This window comes from Heterocephalus glaber, unplaced genomic scaffold (assembly GCF_053883595.1).
Source record: "Heterocephalus glaber isolate CG9 unplaced genomic scaffold, H.glaber_assembly_v1.0 deba00001688, whole genome shotgun sequence".
In the NCBI taxonomy this organism is placed as follows: Eukaryota; Metazoa; Chordata; class Mammalia; order Rodentia; family Bathyergidae; genus Heterocephalus; species Heterocephalus glaber.
The window spans coordinates 3389367-3417257 of NW_028258413.1; the positions used below are offsets into that span (position 1 = coordinate 3389367).

The 27891-nt window shown below is 42.8% G+C and overlaps 1 protein-coding gene across 1 annotated transcript in view; it reads left to right on the forward strand.

Annotated features, from left to right (window-relative positions):
- The window catches only part of Col25a1 (collagen type XXV alpha 1 chain), a 401020-nt gene that overhangs the window by 282449 nt on the left and 90680 nt on the right, over window positions 1-27891 (forward strand). The window contains exons 8-10 of the mRNA XM_021245429.2: window positions 12316-12387; window positions 13038-13145; window positions 15432-15467. Coding sequence (XP_021101088.2) covers window positions 12316-12387; window positions 13038-13145; window positions 15432-15467 — 216 coding nt within the window. The remainder of the gene's footprint in view (window positions 1-12315; window positions 12388-13037; window positions 13146-15431; window positions 15468-27891) is intronic.

Here is a 27891-nt window from a genome sequence, read left to right on the forward strand (position 1 = left end):
GTTATTAATGCATCACTCCTCAATTGTATATCTGTACAAGATAGCTTCTTTATTGGGTCCTCATATTGTTCCTGTATTCCCATGTAATTAGTAGACTATCATTCTGTCCCTTTGAGGTCCCACTCCCTAAGGATTCTGCAATCCAGTAAATATTAGTTCTCTCCTTCTCCCCACTGTCTGGAGCTCTGAGATAGAGAAATCAATAAGCATTTATAGACAGCAGTCACTCCCACACCACATATGGTAGAGGGCTAATCTGACTCATTGATACCTATGTTGAATGGTCCAGGACTGAGGTCATGAATTTTGTGATCAATTAGACACTGTCACATGAGTAGATTGTCCAGTCAGTTACAAGTGCACTGTTACCCAGTTACATGTGTACAGCATCTACCAATGATCCTTTTTTAAAAGGAAATGAACACAATACTTTTATATTATAATTCTTTTCTAATTTTTACTAACAATCCTTTTAATCATCTATTCTAGCATTGACTTAGGAATATAGATGGAATTTCTGTATATGTTTTGCGAGATCTGCCTTTTTTATTTTTCTCTTGTTACTTCTCCCACTTTTCACAAAGGTGGAAAATGATATGAATGGTCGAATAACTCTTTATTTGGAAAGTCATTTCTTTAGCCCAAGATATATTTAGATTCTCAAAGTTTCTACTTTTCTTCATGTTTAATTTTACCACTATTAGTAGCAATCTTGAACACAACTAGCTATATTTTTTTTCTGTTTGACAGACCATTGGAAACTAAATAGGAACTGGTTACTATTACGTGTTTATAAAGTAATAGTAATATTAACAGTTCTCTAGAAAAAAGCAAGCCTACTCTTTCAGCATTTTTCTGTTTCTGATTCTTTTCTATTAGTATGTGCTTGTGATACATAATTACATTCATGTTGAGGGTTCATAGAATGTTGTTCTTGCTGCCTGTAGAACATCTCCCAAAAGTGCTTCTGACACAGGCATAACATTCCATGCCAACTCTCCTATATTAATCCATGGTTTCACTTTCACTTCTTATTCCTTTCCTATTCCTAATTAGATGGCTACAGTGAAAGAAGTCCTTCAATGAGTAAGAGTGGAAAAGAAGTCTCTTAATTTGTAAGCTACTGAGGACCTGATAATTCACAAATCAGATAATGATACCTTGTAGAAAGTCAATTCTGGCAGCTCCTTCAGAAATACTTTTTTCTTAGTCAGATTTATTTCATGCCTTTTTCCACGTTAACTTCTCCAGTGTTTGGAAAGCCAAGATCATGGTCAATTGTATAGTTACTACAATGAGCCTTCAGGCCAGTTGTGTGTAATGTTATCAAGCTTCGCCCCAGAGCTGTGGAAGGCTAACTTACTCTCCTCTTCCTGTTCCACAATTCCCAATATCCCGTGTCATGCCCGGAGAATGGCTGGCAGTGTTTTAGGTCAAAATAGGCAACTTTCAGTAACAACATAATAGGCGTGCATCTTGTACTTTCTTTTAGTCGCATATGGGAGGCATCAGTGTTGTAGCTGATGAAGTGATAGAACTGGTAGGGATCTTATCAAAGCCTCCCAGGTAACACCTGGTTCTTAAAACATAAGCTTTCTTATGGGTACTAAAATTGGAGACCCATCCAAGAAAATAAAAGTAAGATCTGTGAAATACATCTGTGTTTTGTAAATTGGGCTGCTGCTTTTAGATCTCTTAAGATATCAGAAAAAGATTTTTCTTTGGCACACATGCATTCAAACACAAAACACTGTCATTAAATTTTTGTTGGTAAATAAAATAAACATTTAATATCTGCTCACTTGAAAGATATTTTGAAATCATAGGAAGAAAAAAATGTAGCTTCTGTATATGTGAGCAAATTCCTTTGATGAACAGAATATTAAGTACATTTAAATAGAGAACTGACCTTATTAAAAATTGCACATAGGGCCAAGGATTTAGCTCAGTGGTGCCATTGCCTGCCTTGCAAACACAAGGTCCCGAGTTCGATCCCCGGTATCAAAAAAAAATTGCACACAAGGCTTATTTGAGCCATACTTTTCAGTAACTTTCTAAGACAGTTTAATCTTTACTCTTGACATGTTTTGGCTGGTCTGTTATCATCTAGGTATTTGAAATATGAATCCATTAAAAGAATTAGAGGTAAAAAATATTATTGGTGTGGTTATTTCAAGTAAGTTTTGCAGGTAAATATATCACTTAAAAATTAAACAGTATAGTACAACTTAATATAAAAATATACTGCATTTCATTACATGACAACATCATCAACCACAACTATGAAATTAAAAACAAAATGTAGAAATTTCATGTTATGACTTCTAATACCCATATCATTATAAAGTTTAGATTTAATTTCACAGACGTCAGGAAATTCTGTTCTGAGAGTCCCAAAGTAACCACGCTTCTCACATAGATCACAGCGGCCTCTTTTATATGAGCTCAAATCACAAGCCGCCTCCCAAACAAATCCATCGCTACCAGAATGTGAGACTTGCTTTTTATTACACCTGCTCTGTTCTTCTTCCTCCTCGTATTTAAAAATGTTTCTGACGTAGGAACCAGGGCTCGGAAGTGCAGCATGGCACTGATGGGGCGAGAACTTGCAACCCTTTATTTTGCTGCCGAGGATAAGGGCTGTTTCCTCTCTCAGCCAGAGACCTCCAGCGGCTTCTAGCGATTATTCCGTGTTCAAAAGCACAAGAACACAGATCTTTAACGGATGGTCTCTGTCCAAATCTTACCCTTCATATATTTTAGTTTGGACTATAAAATGTTTTAAATTAAATTTGAATTGGTAACTGGTATTTAAATTTAAACTGTAGCATTCGACCTTTTTATCGTTTTGAAGATAAGTTTCTGTTTTCTCATGAATCAAGAAAAGATGTAGCAGCACTTGTCTGCCTTCTCCAGTGGCAGAAATCAACTGAATAATTATCATTTCTTTTCAGCCCAACCTTCACCTCCTATTCAGCCAAGTCCTCCCATTTCTGCTTGTCTCAAACATGCTTCTTTTTGTGTGTTATCTGCTGCATCCTTGCAGTTACCGAGAGAATCCCACTACACACAAATGACATCAAAGGTAATTACGGGGATTTAGGCACATCCTACATATAATTTGTATTATAAAACATGTACATTTTAAGAATATCTTCAAACGGTGGACTAGTTTACTCTTATATTTAACAGCCTGTATGAAAATGCTATAAAATTAGGAGAAAGACAAAGGAGAATATTAAAAAATGGGACCAGACTAACTGGTGGAGAAAGTTTCTAAGATAGGACCCCCCAAGCAAAGCGACTCTCTGGTGACTTTACCAAGTGTCCCATTACCTCTTTGCTGTTAAGATCTCTCTTGAAAAGTCCAGGCACGTGGAGGGCTGTCAGGCGCTTACTGGGAGCTAAACTCTCAGGGGATGGCGAGCTTCCCAGGATAACTCCCCATCCCTGGTAGCTGGGTCCCGTGGAGCCTTGACAGCATTTTTGTCAACTGGGTCGGCTGGAACAGGAAAAGAGGCTGCCGTCCACAGCGCACAGGCCCAAGTGACTTTAGCATGGACGCCGTCTAACCCCAGGCAAGGGAAGGTTAGCCACTACCCACCAAGCCAGAACACTTATTGACTGTTTAGGGGACAGCAGGACACTTTGGCATGAAAAACGAGAAGTTGAGCTTTTCTCATGGACAACTGGACGAATGCCTATTTTCACTCAGTATCCAGTGCTCTGTTGGCTAATGAAGCCCCGTGCTCTTGAGCCTGCACCTTCTCTGCAGATGCAGCCCTTCCTGTCGGAGAAGGGTAGGTCCGTTCAAGTGGAGTGGAGTCTTTGGACAGACAGCTGAGTGGACCGTGGGTTTTATGCAAATATCATTGCAAAATATTGTATTGCACACTGTTGTGATTTCCTATCATGTTAGAAAATTCCATGAGAACTGAAAAATTATTATTGGAAGGCCTCAACTCAAAAATTTAATTTCAAATGCAGTCTGCATAAAATTCAGAGAAGGCTGAGTTAAAGTTTGCTTTTGGGGTGTTTTGTTTTGTTTTGTTTTGTTTTTTGAGACAAGATCTCACTGTCTTTCAGGCTAACTTGAACTCGCTATGTAGCCCAGGCTGGCCTCAAACTCATGGCCATCCTCCTGCCTCAGCCTCCTGAGTGCTAGGGTTATGGGCATGTGCCACCATGCCTGACTTGCTTTTGGATTTTTTAAAAGGGAGATTTAAGCAAATTATGAGGCAGTGTTTGGTAATCAAATGGGCATTCCAAACAAGGCCTTTGGAGAAGTTTTTTTCATAAAAAGACAAAATTTTCACAGGTTTTCTTTTTCATTTACTTGCAAAACAATATGCTAATTATAAATGAGCTTATTTATAAAAACAGTTAAAAGATATGTACCAGACAAAAATTGATCCAGCTAGTTCTGTAGACCATGTCAAAATATAATGTATTTTTAATTGCCAAAAACTTACATAAGTTCTATCATCCGTTTAGGCACATACTCACACTGGGGCACTTCCAGTCCCACCAGTATTGACAAATGCTTTGCCTTAAACTTAACGTTTACCACTTTTTCTGTAATCATTTATCCCATTAAGGGCCCTTTACCATCAACTTTGGACAAGGTTCCTATCGCATCTTGCAGCCCTTGGGGTCAGCTGTGTTTGAGAATTTAGTTTTCTAGGAAGCCAGAAGCTAATGTTGCTCCCGCACCGACTGCGTCCTGTTTAACAGCCTTCGAGGGCCAAGACGCTGCCGCTGCACCATCAGACCTCGCAGTGGGACACCTGCCTACGTCGTCACACCGTGAAGGGTTGTTGGGGACAGAAAGAGCCCCGCATCTGTTCAGAAGTTTTTGTCCCCACATAAGTTTGCTACAAACTTAAAAAATTGTAAACTTATAGAAAACATTTTCTCCTCTGAGACTTTGGACTTGGGGATAGCAGATAAGTCACAGGCTGGCTCTTGTTTTGTCATCTGACCTTCAGGCTTGCTAGGGTTGTCCTCCTTAAGCCCACGTGTGGATGGCACCTTCATCGTGGAGCAGTGTTCGTGGCTGCCCAGTACTCCCCGCCTCTCAGCACCTTAAGAGCTGTGGCCGCAGTCTCCGTGCTGTTTCCTAGGAAACGTGCGCTTTGGCTCCAGTCGGTGTTGGGAGCTTAGAGCACTTCACACTGGGGTAGCTGCCTCTGAGTCCACAAGCACTTCCGGTGTCGCCCTCCTGTTCACCTCACCCCTCACGACCCACCACTCCGGGAGCCTCGCCCCTCTTCCCAGGCGGAAAGTGCTTAGGTGCTGCCTGCCCGTCAGAGCACAAATGCGGAATGTTTTCCACCTGGACTGATGTTCGTGAAACACCTCTCCCTTTCCGCCGGGCTTGAACCCCTGCAACCCCTTTCACTGCACCTGGACCGAGGCATGCGCGCAGGAGGTGCTGGTACATGAAAGAGTCCTGTTCATCGCTCTGACCCTCCACCGGAACCCCACAACCTAGAGCCATGGCCTCTGTCCCGGCCTTGCCTGACAGCCTGGCCTCAAGGGGGAGTGGCTCGAACTGGGCCTCAATCCCATCTACCACGGGTAGGTCGGGTGCATCTTCAGAAAGGGAAAGATGTTTTCTCTTTGGGCCTCGTGTTCCTCCTGACGATCCTAGGTGAAGGAAAAGTGCCAGGGCCCCTAAAAGGCGGCCAGGTCCCCACTTACTGTCACCTCCCTGCCCACCTGAGCTGCTTAGGTCCCCTTTCCAGGCCCTCTCAGTTCTAGTTTTGTTCACAGTCATCATCCATACTTTAGAGTTACAGATCTCAATCCAAAGACTCAGAAATCTGACTTAATTTTCTCTAATAAGCGGGTTTCTGAATCTGAGCCTCCACTCTTCTGAGCTGACCACAACAGCATCTGCCTGCTTGGGGTTTCCCCATTTCCCCCCTGCTGCAGGGTGTTTCACAGCCCCCAGTTTTCAGTCTGCACAGTTAGCAGTGCAGGTGGCGGGGTGGCTGGACTGGTCCGCCCCATCTCTCCCGCTCTTAAGTCTCCCACACGCTGCTCACGGTGCTGTCATCTGACGTGTCTTCTAGACATTGCTTCTGGAGGTACTGCTGGCTTCCTGGGAACGCTGCTGGGAAGCAGGACAGGAGTTTCCTCTGCTCTTGGGGCGCAGATCATCTTCTCTTCCAGTTGAGAAGATTGTCTTTCTGCTTTTCACGCTAGAAATGCCAGACAAGTTTTGTTCTGCACTCTGCCTCCCTGCACCTCACGTGAGGCAGTAAGCAGAGGGTCAGCTAAGAGCGTGACTGGGGAAAGGAGGTCAAGTAAGTAGAAAGAGAATGGGCAGTTTTTAGAGGAGATACCAGCCACGTTTGCAGTTGCTTGTTCGGTGTCTGCCTTTTTGCTTATGCTCAAAGCTGCAGGAGACCCAGGGTAAGGTCTGTCTTGCTTATTTTTCTAAGCAAAGGACTATAAAGTATTTATGGAAAACATAATGGTTAAGAACGTAGAGTCTGGAGCTCATGAGCAGTAGGGGAATCCTGATCCTGATGTTGCCTCATAGGTGGGCAAAACCCTTAACCTCTTTGTCCCTCAGATCCCTCATGGTTGATGGGAGGATGAAAAGCATTAGTATTTATACGGCTGATAGAATAATGCCTGTCGTGAGTGTCGGCTGCTGTTATTGCTGTCACCATCTATTATTTTAAATCCCTAAGACCAGATTGTTCTCTGGATGCTTATTTAGAGAGGATATCTCAGATCTGGGAATAACATTGTTGTGGTTCAGATATAAAATGCCCCCCCGAAAGTCTTGTGCATTCGAAGGTGGAGTTTTGGAAGGTGAGTGGGTCGGGGTGCTGCGCTCATCAGTGGGCTCCTAAGGGCTGGATGTGCTGTAGGAGGTGGGGCCCAGTGGAGGTGGCCTGGGAGGTGCATTGTTGTCCCTGGCTTCCCCACTCGCTGCTTCCTGGCTGCCATGGGGTGAGCAGCTCCTCCACCCTGCCTTTCTGCCTTGGAGCCAGCTGGCCACGGACCAAAGCCCCTGGAACCTGAGTCAAATAAGCCTCTGCTCCTTTAAGTTTCAGATGTTGGGTAGTATGTCTCAGGGGCAGGAAAGTGACTGATACAAAAATTTATACAAATTTTGTTTTGTTCACCTTCTCAGACTATAAGGCTGCTTTGTTTTTCTCCCCCGTACTCTCTGTCTGCCCTTCTCCGGTTCCCTCAGGCCAGAACAATCCTCCTTCAAGACCCCTACTTCTTTTCCTAGGGTTGCATGGTTTTTTGATCTCTCTTAGCTGCATGTCATTAGGAAATGCTTTTCAATAACCGTGGGAAACCCTTAAAAGACAAGTAGAGCCTTCCGCCCTGTGAGTGTAGCTTGGACAATTTTTCTTACACTTTGCACTTGCCGGTGTTAGAATTCATCTGCCATCTTTCTTATCCACACAGATATTTTGTAATTTATCTTTACTTAGCATTTTAGTAGCTATGTGGGTATTCAATGACAATTGCCAGTATAGGGATTACATTGTTCTCTCTTTGAAACAGTTTGTGAAATTCACATTTATCAAAAAGACATACTGCAGTGACTTGGGTTAACAGTTATGGTAGAACATAACAGAAAGGGACTTAGAATATATACAAAACTTGGGTTTTCTGAGCAACTTGAAAATATTATATACAACAACCAGGTAACACTTTTTTCCATAATTAATATTTCTATAAGTTAATCTTTTTCCATAAGTTATAAATTCTGATTTTCACAGGCTCTGTTTCTCATGTTGTTTAGTGAGAGGATTTTCTTAGCTACTTAGCCTTGTACGGGTGATTTTTCTCTTCAGACACAGAGATTATAGTATCTACTGAAATATGGAACGATTTAGCAGCAAACTTTTTTCTTTTAGCCTCCTAACAGTTCCTGCTGTTAAACTAAAGTGATTCTTTTACCTAAATATTTTCATATTCTATTATTATATTCCCCATCTGGTCTCTCTTCACTAGAAATCATTTGATCAGCTTCCAGGAATATTTGTCTTTATCCTGCACACGTGCCCACTGTAATGGTTATGTTGTAATGCATGATATATTTTGAGCAAACAGAATCACGATCGTGGACATTATGGACAAGCATGAAGATTTTTATTTCCTAGCACAGTACATTGTTTTCTTCCCACCAGATTTGCTGTTGAGGTGCCTTGGCCCTTCATGATTAAAATAAGTCTTCACTGTTTCCCATACCTGTATGGTCCCGGCTACACTGCCTTGTGCTTATTAATGAGCCTCTGTTTCCAGTGACATTGGCCACCCTCAGCCTCTTGCCACTGCGGGCCATTTATATGCACTCATGCAGCATAATAAAGCAATAAACAAGTCTGTATCTGTCATTTTGAGTAATTTCCCCATATCATTTCTTTCTGAAAAAAGTTTGCCTTCCTCCTGTTTCTGGCACAGCTCTGTAGAATCCTCCTGGCAGTTGCCTCTTCCTCTGCTCATCCCTTTGTCCTCCCCGGATGACTTCATACAGTCATTCGACTTCTGATTTTACCTCTCCTCTTTCATCTGCTGCCTCTTGACATCCGTGGACAGCACAATTCGAGCAGATCCTGCACTGAATTCGTCATCTGTGACATGGCCTGTGTTAGCACCGCCTTCCTCTGGTAACTCCCTGCCATCCCTCCACAGCTCAGGCTGGGCACGAGGACCGGTCCCTGCTTATCTTCCCTGGGTTCCTAGCAAAGGTGCAGGTCTGGAGAACTTGGTCTTGGTAATGCTGGAAGGCCAGTTTGTCCCTCAGAGTCCTAGACACAGTCCTGCAATGAAGCTGTTGTAGCAACATCTAGCATCTCTGTCTTCAATCTGAGTCTTGGTGTACCAAGCTAGGCACCAAGTTCACCTGGCTCGGGCGTTTCCCCAGTGCTGGGTGCACAGCTAGTTGCCTTTGCAGCCAAGTTCACCATCATAGTGCTTGTCGCTTGGTATGGCTACTGCCTGCTTCCTCTCCCCTCTCTCGCCACTAGATGTTACACACTGTGAGCTTGGAATCCTGCTCACCATGCAGACCCCGGGGCCTAACACAGCAAATGCCACACGGAAGGCACTCAACAAACACTTCTTATGTTTCTGAGTCTTAGTTTTTAAGCTTGCTAATATTTAAACTCTAAAACAAGTAGAACAAAATAATCATAAATTCATAAATTGCATAAAGACGAAGTCTAGAATTAGAAGTCAAGGGTTACATTTCTATCTCTATCTTGCCTTATTGAGTGCTTTTAACAAAACACAGTTTTCTCACTGTAATGTAACTGTATAACACTCATCATTACTGAGTGTACAGTAGAAATGACAATAACAGCTTGGATTTATGGGCCCTAAATAGAACCAGTTCTTATGAATTATTCAATATTCTTTTTGGGTACACATGCACCTTTCCTTCTAGGAGGTAATAAAAAGGGATATAGCCTCCTTCAAATAATGAAAAACCCTGACCTTGAATTGGTTACCTCCTACACAGAGTGCCTGGAGGTTTTATGACATTGTTGTGAGCCTCTATGCTCTCGGGTAAGAACGTGGGCTGTGTAAGGTAGTGCATATTACACACTTGTACATCTAGTTCCTTTAGAATGCAAAATATTTTGGGGTGAAAGTGCGTGCAAATGATTTCAGTATTTCAGCTTCTTCTGGATCATTTCTCCATGTTTTTTAAGAGACACATTTTTTTCCACACCCACTCTGACCATCTGTGTACCAGGCAAGTTTTCTGAGATGTGAAACCATGTGAAATATGTCCATTTTATTTATTTAGAAAGGACTATGACTAATGATACTGGAGGGGGGGTTGCATAGTTAATGAAAAAGTGAATTCTCTATATGAAGAGCCTAGCAGTTTATAGCCATAGGAAGCTGTGTCCTGAAGATAAATACTCGGCACCAGCCTTTTCAAATTAACTCTGCAAGCAACACACAGGGTCTACCTATGAGCTGGAGGTATCCCCATCAAATGATGCTATTTTAAAATGCATGCAGATTTGTATTCCACCCCGGAATGTATGGCTTACTTTACATAAAAATGTTTAAAATTATTCACCCTAAAAATGGACTTTCTGGGAAAATGTGCCGTGTCGGTTATTGCCCTAGCCGTGCCCTGGGACACTGGCTGTGCCCTTGGGGTTACTTCCCCACTCGGAACAGCTCAGGGTGTTAGGTTGTCGCAGCCCACACCAAGGGACTTTGGTTGAAATTGAAATGAATCCTTCTGGCTGTCTGTATTTTTCCTTTGCTACGTGAAACATATGAAGTCCTTTATGAGACCTGCAAAGCGGCCCTGTAAGCAGCTAGCTGGCAGCATTTTCACAGTGAGGCTGACGGAGGAATAAAGACAGGCGTGGACAGAGCTGGTCAGGTAGAGTTCCAGTTGCAGGGAAGGAACCATCTGAACTGAGAATTACACATCCATCTCCCTCTTTAGAACCCAAACCAAGCAGGGTAAAAATGATCAACTATATTATGTGCATGTCAGAATCTGCCAAAGTGGAACTCATTAATAAAAAAAAGCCAAAAAAACTGTAAAACTTAGTATTTTTATTTGGGTGTGCATTTTAAAAATATGTTGACACAGCAACCTGGTCATGCTCAAATGTAAGTACAAGAAGTGACTTACTTAGACATTTAAATTTCAAAACATTTGTAAGGCCTACCATGTGTGCTGTTAAAAGATTTTAATTTAAAATTATTTTGTTAGATAATCGTGTCTCAAGTGACATTATGATTTATCACCACTAATCATGATTCTGATCCCTCATAGACGTCTTGTTTGTATCTGTTTTTGTTCTTTGTTACATAAATATGAGGTTTATGTATAAAATTCGGACTGTGTAATATAGGGCTAATGAGTCGCAGATGGAAAGACGCTGGCACATCACCATCTAATAACATTTTAAACTCATATTCCATAGTAAAACAAAAGCAAATTGTACACATCTGTTTTCCAACTTGTAGTATTCCTGAGTTTGTGTAGAGTCTGTGTTTAGAAGACTCTTAGAAGAGAAGGACACAGGTCACTTCAAAACTACCCAGCCACTTAATAGCCTTATCAGAGCGGATTTGGTCAGAGGTAGACGATTTCCTCTGACTTGCTTCCTGAAAAGTCATAATGCTATAGAACAAGAATGAAAGGCATTAGGGCTAAAAAAAAAAAAAAGTCTTCATACGACAAACCTGATTTTATTGGCTCTCTTTAAAACAAAAAAAAGCATGTCTTCCCTCACATGGGGAAAAGTAAGAAAAATATCCACAGAACGAATAAAATTAAAACCCTGGAAGCTTTCTGGCTTTTCCTAAAAACTGTCCTCAAAATAGAATTGGGTGAGAAGAGGGGACCAACAGGAAGGAAGCCACAGAAGCCCGAGGCACATCCCCGTGGCTCGCGAGTCACGGGGTGACCAGAGAAACTGGGTTATGCGGGTGGGAAGGCTGTTTGGGAACCATTTAGTTTATTCTGATCTAACAGCCAAAGTGGGTTCACTGTTGGTGTCCACAAAACAACACGCGTGTTGTGTGTTGTGAGTCGCCCACGGGACCCGGTGTGGCAGCGGCCTGCGCTCTGTGCTCACACTGCTGAGGACAGACTGCGCTCCGGGGCGTGCAGGCTGCGGGTCGGCTGTCCCTCCCGTAGGCCGCGGCAGGGTGGCTCCTCTGCCCAGCCGGGAGGGGGCGCTGGGCTGCGCTGGTGTCGCTGTCCCCGGTCGTGACGCTGTGTGTTTTGGCGCTGGCTGTCCCTAGGGCCTGCCCGGCTTCCCCACGGTCGCCGCCCTGCACAGCAACCAGATCCTCACCGTCAAGGTTTGTGGTCGCGCGGCCCGCGGTCCGGCCCGCGGTCAGCCCCCGGGGAGCGAGAGCCGCCGCCGCCGTCAGAGGCCGGAGGACCCCTGGACTCCCCGGAGCGAGGCAGCCGGGCCTCGGCGCCACCCACGGCAGGCGGGCTCGCGCCCCTGTGTGCTGGCCGCGGGCTGGTGGACACGGAACTGGCCCTGGCTGTGGCGACTCTGCTCGGGCCCAGGCCTGCCCAGCTCAGCTCCTCCGGGAGTGGGGCCGACACCATGTGTAGCACGGGTCCGAGAAGGGCCGCTTTCCAACCGAAGTCGGCCTCCCCCTGGCATTCCAGGGTCCCGGTTCCTTCGGAAGAGCCGCGGGTCGGACCCAGACAGTGCCGGTTCCGCTTGCTGTAATCTAATGCGTGTCTCTATTTCTTTCTCGGGGCCTTCTGATGTCTATTCTTCAACTCTCTCACCTCTGAACTTCAACCTTTGACCTCACCTGACTGATCAGATGGTGTTTCCTAAAATCAATCATGGCTTTCTCTCTGCTGATCAGCAGCTCATTAAACGCCGCCTGATTAAGGTAGTGCTTCCTCTGGCTGGAGTCTGATTCTTCTTACATTCGTTATTGCTCCGGGTGCTGTTGCTTCACTGTTTACCTCCTGGGTGGGGTGGGGTTGGGGGTGTCTTTATTTGTAAATATCTTAGAATAAATTTTTATTTGATGAGCTGCATTTGAAACGTATACGAAAGTACCAAATTAAAGAGACATCAAAATTTTAAATTTTAAAAATCTTAACTTCTAACTAGTAATAGATCCTATTTCTAATCTCTCGAGCTTTGGTTACTTATCAATTATTACACAATCTGCCAGGAGCCTCCTCTGCTTAATTTTGTTGGTTATGAAATGTAAATATATTTGTTGAGCTACAAATGCAGCCATTTGTTAAGCAGTGACTAGAACTCAGTATTGCGGTAGATTAAGTTATACAAAGTTTCTGACCGGGCCTGCACTGGGGCTGCTTTGGCTGTAATAGCATCTCATCGCTTGCCCAGCATGAATATTTATTTGTTCCCTGCTGGCAGGTAAATTGCCTGCAGGCTTGATTTCTGGTGGCTCTGGCTCCTCGGGGTATAAACGTGGATTAGATAATGGGAATTCAAAGTGTCAAAAAGAAGACCTGGGGATTAATCTTTCCTGATTATTGTTGTCTGTTCCCTTCTCCATTGCAGGGTGACCAAGGCCAGGCAGGGCCCCCGGGACCCCCGGGCCCTCCAGGTCCCAGAGGGCCCCCTGGGGACACCGGGAAGGACGGCCCCCGAGGGATACCAGGAGTGCCTGTGAGTGGCTTTGGGACCCTGCTGTCGAGGGAAGCAGGACTGGCAGGGTGGCGAGGGGCTGTCCAGCCTAGGGTGAGGCGTGCAGGGGTGCAGAGGGCAGTGGGGTGACAGGGGAGTCTCTGAGCATCGCAGGGCACTGCCAGCAGTGTGCCACTTTCCCGCCATCCATCGGGAACCCCAAGGACCTGCACAGGTGAGTCTGAAGCACTTGTGGTCTGAGGACCCCCTTCCCACATCTGGCTCAGGGTGGGCTCAGGCCTGGGGTGTTGGGAAAGATAACTGGAAAAGGCAGTGGGAGGCTGACAAGTTGCTGAGGTCCACAGCAAATACAACAAAGTTTCATACTATTTATGGAATGCAAAGGCAAAGTTTTCTAATATTTAATTCCTTGCACATAACTTGACCCGAAAAAAGCTAATAAGAACAGTAAAATTAATGGTTAAAATATCACTGGTTATGATTTTAATAGCACTTGTCCCTAGCATATAAGCCTTATTAATAGACATCAATCAAAATGCTCTCAGTGCTTAGTTACTAAGTCAAGTGTCAAAGTACAGGACAGTAGATAAATGGTTCATAGAGGCAAACCAACAGTTTAAAAAAATATATATGAAAATTAAAAAGTAGATTAGTATTATGACTTTGGGACTAGAAATTAGGGCTTATTACTGAATTGTTTTATTGAGTGTATTCCTTTAATTTAAATTATTTTATTGCTTTTATACCACAAAAGTTATGAAAATTTTGTCCACAAAGTAGAAAATTTTAAAAATAAATTCAAAACAAATCAGCCACAATCATTAATGCTCTAGTATTTTTTCTTTCCATTGTATAACGCATATAGCTATATTTTGTTTTCAAAGAGTGATCCTCTTTGTCAGAGTGTAAGATAGTTAGACTGTGCTGAGGTAACCTTGTTAGAAGCCCCTCTCCCTGCTGGGCATTGGCTCGCAGGAGAGGAAGAATGGACTCTGCATATGAGTAGCTATTGGGAACACTTTCCCTGGACCTCCAACACAGTGGTTTAATCCCAAAACTGTCTGCTTGTATCTCAGCATTTCCACGGGTGATACCACTGAGGATAGAGAGGTTCATGGATTTGGGGATATTTCAAGCACTCTCATTGATTGCTAGTTGTTAGTGGAGTCTCTTTAAACTGGTTAAAAGCATTTTGATGCTACAAAACTATTCATATCATTGAGTATTGTATACAATAACAGAAATCTAATTTAAGGTAGAAATTATTTTTAAGAAACAGAGATAAAGGTAAGGTGTGACAAAAAAATCCAAAAACATCACTATAGTTTATTCATTTAAGAAGTAGGGTTTTTTACACAAAGAACAAATTGACTTTTTAAAAAGAGATTCGTAAATATAATTTGAACTTAATTTATAGTCTTTGAATTAATTTATACATGTTGTCATAACTGCTAGAAAGATTTTTTTGTAAAAATAATCTGAGACCACCAGCAATGGCTGCATATGTTGGCTTTCCAAACACAGGTTTGCAGTCAAATGTCTGTAGCCCAGGACTGTCATATAATAATGTGGCAATAAAACATGATTCAATTTTGATCTGAGAATTAGAAAATGATAGTGGTAGAACAGATTTTTGTGTATCGATTTTAGGGGGTTTTTTGGTTGTTTTTTTTGGTACCGGATATCAAACTCGGGACCTTGGGCTTGCACAGCAGGCACCAGAACCACTGAGCTAAATCCCCAGCCCTCTGTATCGATTTTAATAAAACAAGGCACTTCAACCATTACTGATTCATAAGGCCCAAGGTTTAAAACGAATCCATGCACATTTTGTTATATAATTCCCACCTAAGAGCAATTGGCTGTGTCCTCCATCGAAACTTATGAGTTCTCATAGGGAAGATGCACGCTGTCATCTTTATGTCACTGTAACCAGGACGTGGCCGTGTCCTCGATGATAGGAAGCAGGGGGCCGGGCGTGGTGGAGCTGGGGAGAGGTCCTGGGACAGAGGCAGGGAGGGAGGGGAAGTGACACTAAGGGGGGATGCAGACGTGGACCAGTTCCCCAGGACGCGTGTAATGGTCATGTGTTGCAAACAGCTACCAATAGAAATACATGAATAGACTGACTTTATTAAATCCTAAGATATCTACTAAATGTATTTGAAAAAAGGACAGCAGATCTCTTTAAATTCTGTACCATGTGCGTTCTTTTATTTCATCTTTTTAAAGTACTTATTTGTGGGTTGTGGGGAGTGCTAGGAAAAAGAAAATAATTACTAACATTATCCCTGTTCTTTTTTTAAGGGTGAACCAGGGAAGCCCGGAGAACAAGGCTTAATGGCAAGTATCTTGATTTACATTTTTCAATGCTAAAAATGATGGAAGCTCGGGGTATTAAAGACCCTAGTTGAGCTAATAAGCGACAATCGCATCTGTTGTGTGAGCCGGAACAGAAATGTGGAAACTGATGAAAGGAAGCGTGGTGTGGCCTCTCTGCTGCCCACGGGGGCCACAGGACCACACGTGTGTCAGGAGTGATGCGGGAGGACCGGAAGGTCCGGTGCAGACAGGGCAAGGGGGCCACGGAAGGCCAGGGGCTCTGCGGTGAGGAGATGCGAGGGTGTGAAGACCCTTACCGGAGTCGCTTCCTCCACTCGGGAGGCACGGGCCATCTCTGCCCACGCCAGAGGGCCTCACGCTGGCCAGGGCGCCGATCTGCAGTCTGCTGCCTAATGCGTGGCTCGCGTCCTGCGGGGGCAGGAGATGCGTACCCTGCGAGGCGCTAGTAAACGCAGCACAAAAGCGCCGCCCCCACTGCGCGCCTGGCTGCCAGCCAAGCCCCTGGAGGGTGAACTCAGGGCGGTATCTCGCCGCCACCCTGAGGCCCCGGTGCCTGTGCGCTACAATCAGGATGGATGTTGACATCCATCATTCCGGGGACTATCATGAAGTTTTTTAAAAGAAAGGAAAAAGAAAAAACGTGTCGTCAGTGGTAACGTCAGGAGAAGTGCAGCCCTGACTCCCAGTATTACAAGTCACTTAAGCACGAAGGATTCTTGGAAAACTACGGTAGGAATTGCCTTAAGCAGTCGCAAGCACCTGTCATTTCCTTCCTGGAAAACTGTCGGAATGTTTTCCTCCCGTTCCCTCTCGCGTGGAGACCTGTCTGGATTTCGGGAAGCTTGTTCATCTCCCTCCAGCTCAGGTTTGTCACTGGCTCGGTCTTCCGACCCTGACGCCTCCTGGTGTGCAGCGTTCTGAACCAAGACGGGCATTGTTCTAAACACCGTAGTCTTACCTCCCTTGAATTTACATATACTCTTGGGGATGTACTACATGAACAGCAACATAATCCCATTTCCTACGATTGCTAGTTTCTTGGGGTATTGTGGGTGGTTGTTATTGTTGTTTTGGGGTTTTGCTATATTTTTGATGCTGAAAATTGAGGCAGGGCCTTGCACATGCTAAGTACATCCTCCCCACTGAGCTGCATGCAATTCCTAGTTTGAGGTCATTAAATACAAATGTTTGACATAGTCCTAAATCAGTTGTGTTATTCTCCTAATGTGCCCCGATTTCCCACTTAATATATATGAGGGGGAAATTCTCTCTCTCCCTCTTTTTTTTTTTTTTTTTTTTTTTTTTAGTATTAGGAACCGAACCCAAGGCCTTGTGCATGCTAGGCCAGCCCTGTACTGCTTAACTATTGCCCTACCTCCTTTTTAAAGTTCTATTTTGAGACACAGTCTCACTAGGTTGTCCACATTGGCCTTGTATCTGACAGCCTTCCTGCCCCAGCCTCCCAAGTGGCTGGCATTAAAGGTGTGTGTCACTGTACTCGGCCTCACATAAAAACTTTCATAGCTGGGCGTGGTGATGCCTCTAAGCCCAGCATTCAGGAGGCCAAGGCAGGGAGACCACTGCAAGTTCGAGCCCAGCCTGGGCTATATGTAAGTCCAAGGCCAGTCAGAACTGCACCGTGAAACCCTGTCTCAGAAGCACAAAAGTCCTTTTCTGGTTATATTTTCTATAAACCTTTTCTTCTGTCTTGAAACTCCAGATTTAGTTCATATTTTTAAAATGCACTTAAACTTAATGGAAATCACACACAAGGATAGATGTATCTAATGATAAAGTGCATCTACAAATTAGTTTTTAAAGATGTAAAGCCCTTTTGTAAGTAAACATTTTTATAACCTGTAACAGAGACAGATACAGCGTACATCTCCGTGAATTTTCACAAGGTAAACCTCACAGTGTACAGCCCAGATCAATAAGCAGACCCTCACCCTAAGCCTCCCGACCCCTAAGTCCTTATCCCAACGGTAACTCCCGTCCTTACGTCTGTCGCCGTGGATTAGTTTTGCCTGCATTTGAATTTTGTATTAATTGAATCATACAGTATGTACACATTTGAGTCTGGCTTCTTTCATTCAGAGTTGTATCTGTGAGATCATCTGCCTCTGTTTTAAGAGCCTTCACAGCTGGTTAGAAAAATAGGAAGAAGCTAACTTCATCGACTCCCCCGTTAAAACCACATCACTCAGGGCACGAATGAATGGTGTCTGTCTAACCTTGGGCAAGGCACGTAACCCCAATTTCTCATCTGTAAAGAAAGGATAATACCCTCTCTGCCTGCCTCAAAAGGTCACCCAGACAAATGCAATGTGTTAGGGGAAGCGCATTAAGATCTGTAATGAAAGATGATGTGAGCATGTTGTTATTATTATCACTCAGTCGTTTCCTCTAGAGTAAATTACAGGTGAGCCAGCCTGGATTTCTATAACAGATGTATTCCTGTAAAGTTGTGTATGAATCAGATTTTCATAAATCACCATATTTAAATGTGCTGAGGAATTTTGCAATTAAAGCAATCCTATTCTGAGTCTGTCTTCTTTCCAGCAAGCTCAGTTTCTATACTTTGTATTTGGTTACTATGAAATATTTTCTCTTGTCTAAAAAAGATATCATTCTTTTTTAAAAAGTATGTTTTTGCTTATTAACCAGAGTAGTACCTGTATATCTTAGCTCACCTCAGAGAGGTGATGCTGAAAGTATAATTTTAATTTTCATGAGTTTTTCTTTAGAAATGTCTTTTCAAATGCGTGTGAGTGTGTGTGAGTGTGGGTGCCTGAACTCAAAGTCCAGGAGGGAGAAAAATCCACGGTGCCAGCAACTTTTGACTGGGACCAGTCAGGGGGGTGTACGATTATACTCTCTGCTCCTTTTTACTGATCTATGAAGTGTAGGTAATGATTCCTGTTCTTCGTATCCCAGTGAACTATGGTGAGAAGCAAGTGAAATACGAATGTGGCCTGTCTTATGAACTAGAAGAATTCCATAAATGAGAAGTATTATGGCCAAAACAAATGCCCGGGGTATCACTGGGCACATAGGAAGACTCCATCATGAAATGTCAGGGCTAGGAATGGCTCACGAGCTCCAGTGAAATGTTAAATACCGAGGTTCACAGAGCACGGTGTGTGTGTGTGTGTGTGTGTGTGTGTGTGTGTGTGTGTGTGTGTGTGTGTGTGTTCGTTCCTCGATTTTTCATAATGCTTCCCTTCTTGCCTACCAGCTAAAACAGAAAACCCACACCCTCGCTGTCATCTTTCCACCAGATGCACATCCGCTCCACTTGTCACTTTGTGCCATGCGGGGTGCCTAGGTGGCAGGTGACAGGCCCTTAGGCATGGGAGCACTTTTATAAATTAAAATGTCTCTGGTGGCCGAAGAAGGCTAAAATTAGCTCTTACAAAACTGTTTATGAGTGGGTCAGGTAGGGAATTAGTCTCATAATCCAGGACATTTTACATCGAAAAACTAATCATGGGAAGATTAGCAGCATGGGTGATGCAGTAAAAAGGAAAAGCCCCCCTTGGGCAGTTCCACATTTATTTAATGCCACTGGGCATCGTGGCTGTCAGCGTGACCTTGGGGTTCTCTGACGAGTTCAGGATGAGATTTTAAAAGACAGAATTTTGAGCTTGAATAAATTTGATTCCATCTAAGTAGGAACAGATCCACTCTGTCTTATAGAACCAGCACGGAAGGGAGACCCAGGACTTACTGCAGTCCACATGCTCTGCTCTGGCACGAGTGATCTTTACCTGCCAGTTCTTCCAAATTTTAAAGTTGCTGAAATAGTCTTTTTGGAGATATCTTTCCTTTAGATATTCTCACTACTTCTTTGAAAATGCAGTAGAAGATCTCAGAAATCTGAAAGATAAAAGTATTTGTAATATGCCAGGAAGCCCCAGTTTGGGGTATTATTTCAGGTGTCAGTTACCCAAGCCTTCAGAGAACAGCCCAGCTTCCCTGCTCGGAACCCGAAATCCTTCCCCTCGCCAGCCCCCAGATTCACACACACTGCATCACACGTCCACTCGTCTCTTTCTGAATATAAAAATATATTCTTACTCACTGGGCCTTGATACTATGTGCGAACTCAAAACTCAGAGTCATCCATTAAGGTGAAATTTGGACTGAAGGATTTATAGATATTTTAGCTTGTTTTAGTTTTGCCTGCAAACCCATTTATTACATTTGCACTATGTGAATGTAATGCTTTTTTAAAATGTTAATCACATAAGCATAAATAATTGCTTCTGCTTCACTTAAAACTGAAATAACTAGTAAGTGAAGACTTGTTTAAATGTCATCATAACGCATTGCTGGGCCACAAACTTGCGAGAACTTGGCATTTTTCTTAGTGAACTTTGATCTGCCTGCTATCTTGGTCAGCAGATGGCAGATAATGGAGACAACAGCAGAATTCGCTTCCTGATTTAGACCTGGCAGAGAAAGCAAAGCCCCAACCAAGCCTTCAAATCACAAATAACAAGGATGGAGAAACTTACCTGAGCGTAGTGATGAGGCTGGGTTTTAACAGCGAGATCTTACTTGGCAAGACTGCGTGTCTTGAGTTGCACCCCCTGCCTGCTGGGATGTCTCAGTAACTGTCCCAGCACTTTACTGTCCTCCCATAATCTGATTGTTCATGAAGTACATGTAAGTGACAGACAGGCAGAGCCTTCCCACCTCTCGGGCCTGTTTGTCCCCAGCCTGCAATGCTTTGTTTACTAAATGAACCATGAGAAAGTTGAGGAGCGATCTGCCTTCTCTCTCTGATGCCTACCCAGCACCCCTTCCCTTGGGCCAACACAGGGGAAGTTTGTAGTTCCAGTGTGCACCATCCTTTCTGAAGGTATCTAAAGGTTATGTGAGTGCAGCATCAGAGAGGAATATTTAATATTTGACTTTCCTCTGAAGCTAGTTCTGTCTCCTAGAAACAAACTCTCACCTTTTGGGGAAGCGTTTTCAACAGTAATTTAGAAGCATGATCATGGAACCTAAGTACAGAAAGATTTTCTCAGGGCTGAGTAGATAATTCTGTCTGTGTTCTTTTCTCCTCATTTCGTTGTGGTTTTCTTCATGATCCCTATGCCGTGAATGAGCACTGTGCTTGACTCTTCTTACAGTGGTTCCAGTGAAAAATCTAAAAATCTGTTGGACCCATTAAGATGTCTAGACCTTAGGTTCCTCCTCCAAGGAGATGGTAAGACTAAGTGCCCTGAGCCCCTTCCGACTCTAAAGCCCTGCCATACTCCTCCTACGTGTTTATTATAAATGCATGGGTGGCTGTTACGTTTATCCATTGCATAAAGCATTTTCATGATTAAATGAACAATTGTAAGTTAAATTTTAAAGAAGGTCTTAAAAATGTCTTCTTGAGAACTATAATCAACTTAGTTATCATTTAACTTTAGAATCCAACCTATTGGAGCTATACTGAAGCAAAATATGGGACTCTTATATGAGGATATATTGAAATTATTATTTCACCCCATTTTCGTTTCATGGAGAAGAAACTTGCAGTTAAAGCTGGATCCATTTAAAGTGTGCATTTACATTTTCAGATCTAGGGCATGTGTACAAATTTTAGGGTAAGAGAACAAATGGAAGTCTTTACACAAAATGTGTAAATATTGAACTATATAAACCATGCTAATAAACTGGTAAGTAAAATACATTGTCTTCTAACTCGCATAAAACTGTTTTCATACTTACTTGGAAAATTCAGATCCAGAAATTCTGCAGTCTTGAGTTTGAAGCCAGAGTATGACCAGCCCTGGCCCTGGCCTTCTTCCCTTTCCTCAACACTTTTCTCCATCCCTCTGTTATATAAAACTTGGGCTCCAACTTTGTGAGACTCAAGTTCTTGGATGTCCACAGGACCAAATTCCAGGCACAAACCTCAAAACCCTCATTTCTTTGCCCCTCTTCCGGTTCACTGCTGTGTATGCCAGTGGCATGAGTCACTTTCAGAACAGACCTGGGAGGGGGCAACTGCACTCTTTGCCTACTCCATGGGTTGAAAAAAATAGAACATTTCTGTCACTTCAAAAATTTCCACTAGACAGCACTGATCTGCCTAGATAGAAAACAGATCTGAATGGCACATGACCATATATTGTAGTCTTAAATTTAAGACTTTCTGTGGATCATGAGATATTTAAATTGCAGGGGTCAGTGTTTCTCAGCATTGTTGATTTAAAATAGGAAAAGCGCTTACACGTTACTCACTAGAAACATTTTTTACTGAGTAGGGTGATAGGCTCCTATGAACCATAAATCTCTCTTCTTTATGGTATGCAAGGGAAGAATGTACAGCCACCGAGGGCAGAGGAGCCTGTTGATTTTTCCTTCTCTTGGGGTCATTTCCACTTCGGGTTCAGCACTAAGAAACAATTTATTAAATATTGAGAAGGGATGGAGTGAGCTAATTTCAGCTGTGGATATCTGGTGAAATGTGATATACACTCTCTGCTTTGGAACCTGATCAGCACATAGATTCTCAAATACCTAGATCTGCCTTTAATTTGCTTGTACTAATGCTCAGTATTTAGTCAGGTTCTGCTTTTGTCAGGTGGTGAGAAAAATGTATTACCTCTTTAATTTCCTGAGCTTTAAGAGAACCCCCTTCCAAAGGTCATAGCCTCATGACTTTGAGAAATACCAATAAATGAATCATCTTGGGTTAGTGTTTCCCCCTCCCCAAAAAGTCAGCACATGAGATAGGGCATTCAGAAAGAATTTGCTCTTTTTAGAAAGTTATTTCTCCATTAAGAACTGCTTTTTGCCAAGTACTCTGAATAAATGTAATGCCATGCCACCTTACAAACAGGCTCTCCACTTCAGAGCAACTTTTTTCAAGTAATAGAAATTTGGGAGTGATATTATTTATGCAAAGAACCCAGGAACTTTAACAAATACTGAAAAGCTGATGACTCTTTCCAGTCGCAGAGGTATGATAATGTGGTAAAATAGTGGTGGAAGTCTGGTAAACAGAATTTTAAAATGTATATACTCTCATTCATGCATCATTTCATCTCTAGTCAATGATTACATTGAACACTAACCTAGGTGCTAAAGATGTAAAAATACATGGCCTAAGGAAGTTTCTACTTAGGCAAATGGATTTTTAAAATATGTAAGCATATTAAAATATGGCCAGATGAAATGTACTAGAGCAACACAGAGGATAAAAGCGAGCTTTGTCTCGGTGCATCAGGAAAGGCTCCGAAAGGTTATAAGTTATGACCACGAACCCTGGAATGATGATTACGAACCTTGAATGAAGACTTGTAGAGAAGCACATGGACTACTTGGGAAAATATAAATGACTGATGAGTGTGGCTGAGGACAGGGTCCAGAAAAGACTTGATACAAGAGGCATAGCTTTCCCAGCTTGGCGCTGTCTCGCTCTTGTTTACGCTGTTTTCCTTCCCAGCCAGTGCGACTGAATCACTGGCCTTTGCGTTGAAAATGCTTCAGCATAGTCTCTTATACCATAAACATTGCCCAATAGTTTCTGGTTTGGCAGTTCCACTCGTCCAAGCAATAAAACCCAAATCTTATAAAATATCACTTAAACTCCACCCCAGACATACATATAAGAGTGGCTAGAGGGCCGGGGATTTGGCTCAGTGGTTTCACAGCTTGCTGTGCAAGCACAAGGACATGAGTTCGATCCCTGGTACTGAAAAAAAGAGTGGCTAGAGTTTGTTTCTTTCCAACAGCAAACACCCAAGTCGGACGTGGAATTCTGTATATGTACATCTCAAACAACTGCTTCTTAAGTAATATGAATTTCCATTATTTGTTTCAAATTTCCTCTTACTCTTTATAAACCAAGTTTATATATTTTGTGGCCTTGTGGTCCATTTGGCCATGTTAACATCTTTCAAAACATTGTAATTAAAGCCTGTTGCACCCATCCATTGAGAAAGTCTGGCACTAATGTTTTATGACTGTGTAAGTTAGATTATACATATTACCATTCTTCCCAATAGAAGAACCACACTCTAAAAAGTATTTTCTTCATGTTGCCTAATTTATTAAATCATGAACAAATTTTTAAAAAGGAAACAATTTTAAATGGCTTGGTCATGGTTGGGGCTTTTATCCTTCCCCCTGCAGACGAACTACCTCTTCCTGTTCCCTGGGCTTTTTATTACAGAAGCTGCTTGTATCTTCTTGTATCCAGTAATGACCAGCGACTTTCTGAGCTTCAAATCTTACTGTTAGCCATCAGGGACAGAACAGGAACTGCGTCTGCGCTCTACATCATTTCCTAATAGCAGGCGACCAGAGCTTGCCTTAAAACATTTCCCTAGGGGCACCCAAAAGCACATCTCTTAGAAACTGCATCCTGTTTAAGTAATTAGCACCTCAATCAAATCTGTGCTAACATCAGTAGTGTCTGAAAAATCCATTCATTGTTTTCCGTTCCATGATCAAGGCAAAGGCTTTTTGAAAACATACAGGGTATATGAGCTGGAAAGAGCAGTCGTTGCATAATTTCTTAGAGTCATCCATTTCTGTGTGCCCTGCTCTGAAGATAAACGTGGGTTGATAATTCCATGTACTGTTTGCATAGTGGCTTTCTGAAGCGCGTTAGAGAGTTCAGTCTGCCACATACGACGTAACACTCCCGGTGCTCTTGGTGCTGCCTAACAAAGATGATTTTTGCTTTACTGTTTTACTGTAGAGACCATCAGTTGGGCCACCCACTGTTTCACTTAGAAGTAACAGAGGCTCTTGAGCCAGTGGCATTTGTATGACTCGGATGAACGAAACAGTAAAATACCCTGCCATTTCTATGTTGAGATGCTCTGGTCTAGGGACTAAGAAAACTTGGTTGACCTTACCCCTTCACATGCTCCTATAGTTGATCAGGCAGACTCAGGGTGAACACCACTGTGCTCTCAAGCCCATGTTAGTTCGTACAAATGCCACGTCCCCACCCCTGCCCCTGTCTTCCCCTAACTCGCCTGCAGCTTCCTTGGTGTCCGATGCACCCGCTGTTCCTATGCTGGGCCTTCGCTGCCCCTTGCCTGGAGCATTCTCCCTCTTCTCCGCACACCCAGCCTGCCTGACCTCCCTCAGCACTAGTCACCTTGTCACTGAGGCCTTCACTAGCCGCACATTTAAAACCCTTCCACACCCGCTTCTCCCATTCTGTATCCCAGTCTTCTCTTTAGCACTGATCGGCTGATCCACCTTCATCTTTTGTCCACTGTCTTTGTCTACTCTCAGAGTATAAATGTCCAAGAGAGCTGGAATTTTGTCTATCTTTGTCCACTACTGGGCCCCCAGTGCCTAAAACATTGCCTGGGGCTCAGTGGGCCCCAACAAACTCAAGTACATTAATAAACAAGTGAGCTCTGGAGGATTCACTGAGCAGTCGCTACCTGCCAGCTACTGTGCAGGATAAAAGATGTTTGAAGAGAAATAATTAGACAATTACTGTAATGCTACAATGCTATTAAAAAGTCCTGTATGAGCGGTACTTTGGAGGGTAATCGAAGGGGCGCTGAGCTCTGATTTGAGGGATAGACGCAGGAGAGAGGGTGAGCAAAGCCAACCTGACGTGGCACCCAGAGGAGTGGGGATAGGGAAGCGTGGCCAACTGCAGCTGTTATCAAAGCTTGCGCTCTTCTGAATACTGTGCGAAAGCCCTCAGTGGACGTTTGAGCAGGGAGTGTGAGCCCATTAGCATTTAGCAGCAGCAGTGAGCAGAAAGATTGGAGGACACTCAAAGCAGAGTGGCTGTGAGGTGGCTGTCACGTTAGCTAGATGAGAGCTGAGGACTTCAGCAGGACATGGCACCACAGCTGGAAGAGGCCAGGACCAGAGTTGTGCACATCTGATGGCTCAGGAGGAGGGGAGGGTCCTCCCTGGGCCTCGCGCTTTGGGAGGATCCTTGCCAACGTAGGGACTATGGGGACTATCACATTTCTTTCACTTGCTTGCTTAGCTGGATGTGGTGTATGATCTTTAGCAGCAGCATCAAGTGGGATTGAGGGAAACAAGGAAATCAGGTGCACTGAATAATTCCTTCCTTGTTTGCAAGTTACTACCTGAACTTAATTTTGAAAAGTTTGGTGTAACGGTTTCTGTACAGATTAGTCCCATTCCTACTCCATCCTTCAAATTTGCCATTTGTTTTTTACCTTTTGAATAAAGTTATATCACTGTGCAGAATTCTTCCAAGATAGGTTCACATATTTTATATCACCCAGGACTACACTGAGATGAATATATTCTCAGAGTCAAATTATAGTTGATAGATCTGGAGTTGAAGAAGTTTCGTTTACTTTGCTGAAATTCTGCATGTTGCAGCTTTTAATCTTGAGGCATATAGAAATTATTTTTGAAAAATTAAGTAAATTTGATTTTTCCATCTTAATCGGTTGCCTATGAAGCATATGCAAACTATAAATGGGCCAGCCAAGAAAATGTCTAAGAAAGGAACATTCACTAATTAATAAAAATGGACCCAAAAGATTATAACTCTACTTTGGAAAATTATTTGATCCAAACTTACTAAATCATGGGGTTAATAATAATGGAATTGCTTTAAAATTTTTTAACTACTAAAACTTTAATTTTAGGAATAATAAGCATTAGTGTCTCTAGTAAACAATGAATATGACATTCTTCACCCAAGCCAAGTATAAATAAGTTTAAGAAAGATTAGATAAATTAATGAATACGTCTCTGGTATTTGCCTATTTATAAATTTATATATGTACCATGAACCACAATCAAGTGTAGACATCTTAACCAACTGCTAGGAACATAGCCTACTTCTAAAATCAAGTTTTGAGCAAAGGAACCTTAATTTGTAAGCTTAAATTCAATTACCCCAATGTCACAGATATATAATGATTATTAATCTAAGAATACTTGCAGCACATACATATAAGTAATATCTTATAAAAATAACTGGAGTGTGTGTGCACGGGTGTGTGTACGCACATATACGTCTGTGACTCATACTCGGCTGCTCCTCCCAGTTTCTTCCTGGTAACAAATGATACTCTCCCTGACTCCCAAACATTTTTCTTGCCAGTGGGATCAAAAGAAGTATATGTACATTTGTGGTAGCTGAGAATGTATTCTTGGCAGTAGAACTGTGAATACAAGATATACACAATTCAGAATTAATGTTAAGTCTTAACTGCCTTTATTCTCAGAATTTCCCCAAAACAGCACTAGTTTCCTAAAAGTGAAGGATAAATATTTTCTTTTAAAGTTATCATTTGACTTCCTCAAATATTATGTTAAATTATACAACTAATAATATTTTATGAATTTCAGAGTTGTGATTAGTCTTTCTAAAGCTCCGATTTGAGGTGATCTTGCAATAGAGATCAAACATACCACATATGTTAGTCTCTGAAGTATTTCATATAAAATTTGCTCTGATTTTCATTTGAAACAGTCTGTTTCAGGGTGTCGATGTAATGAAACATCCAGTTTTACCGGATGATATTTTTTCAAGTGGCAAAGTTAGGTTTACATTGGGAAGGAAACCTTTGTGAACTGAACATACACATCCTCAGTCTAAACACTGAATTAATGTACTCCTTGTTAGGTGATTTCCTTTCTAACATCAACATTTTAAGAAGTGAAGTGCCCTGGAGACACTTGAGAAAATGGAATCCAAGACAGTGATAAAACCCAAGTCTTTTCTTCATTCTCAGATCTCCCATCGCCTCTGCCTCCAAGCTCTGCCTTTACTTAGCATTCACATTTGCCTCCCCGACAATTTAACCAAGTGAGGAAGTGATTCAACATCTTTACGTGCTGAGAGGAAGGAATGGTGGAGTGGGGAGACCAAGATAGGGATGCAGGTGTAGCTGACAGACCCTGAAGGACAGAGGCCAGGATGGAGTCCAGAGTTTCCGGCGGGTGTAGGCAGGGGTGTAGGCAGGGGACCTTTCTTCCTCTGATACAGGGAGGGGTTCTGCGGGCTTGGGTTGATGAGAGATGGGCTATCGAGGGAATTCACTCTTGATAGTCTGTTCTCTCTGCAAAATCTAAGAGAGGGAGAATTTTAAATAGATGAAATAAGATGGGTAGGGAGAATGACCACAGACATGCCAAAAACAAGCTCATTAAAAAACTGATTGGTTGGTTAAATCAAAGAGGAATATGTGAAGGTGTGTTACGTAGCGTAGTTTCATAACCTAAAGCCGATTCTGGAAGGAAACTATTAGTCTTCCTGTGAGGGTTACAAAATAACTGTGGGGAATAGGCGGTGAATGTTCTGGAGCACTGTGCATTTTCAATAACGCAAACCACTGCCTGACCCAGTCTTCCCCTAATGGCCACCCTTGTGCTTTCTACAGTGTTACCGAGGATGGGTGTGAGGCACTGATATCACGGAGGCAGCCGTGGTGAAGGCTGATGC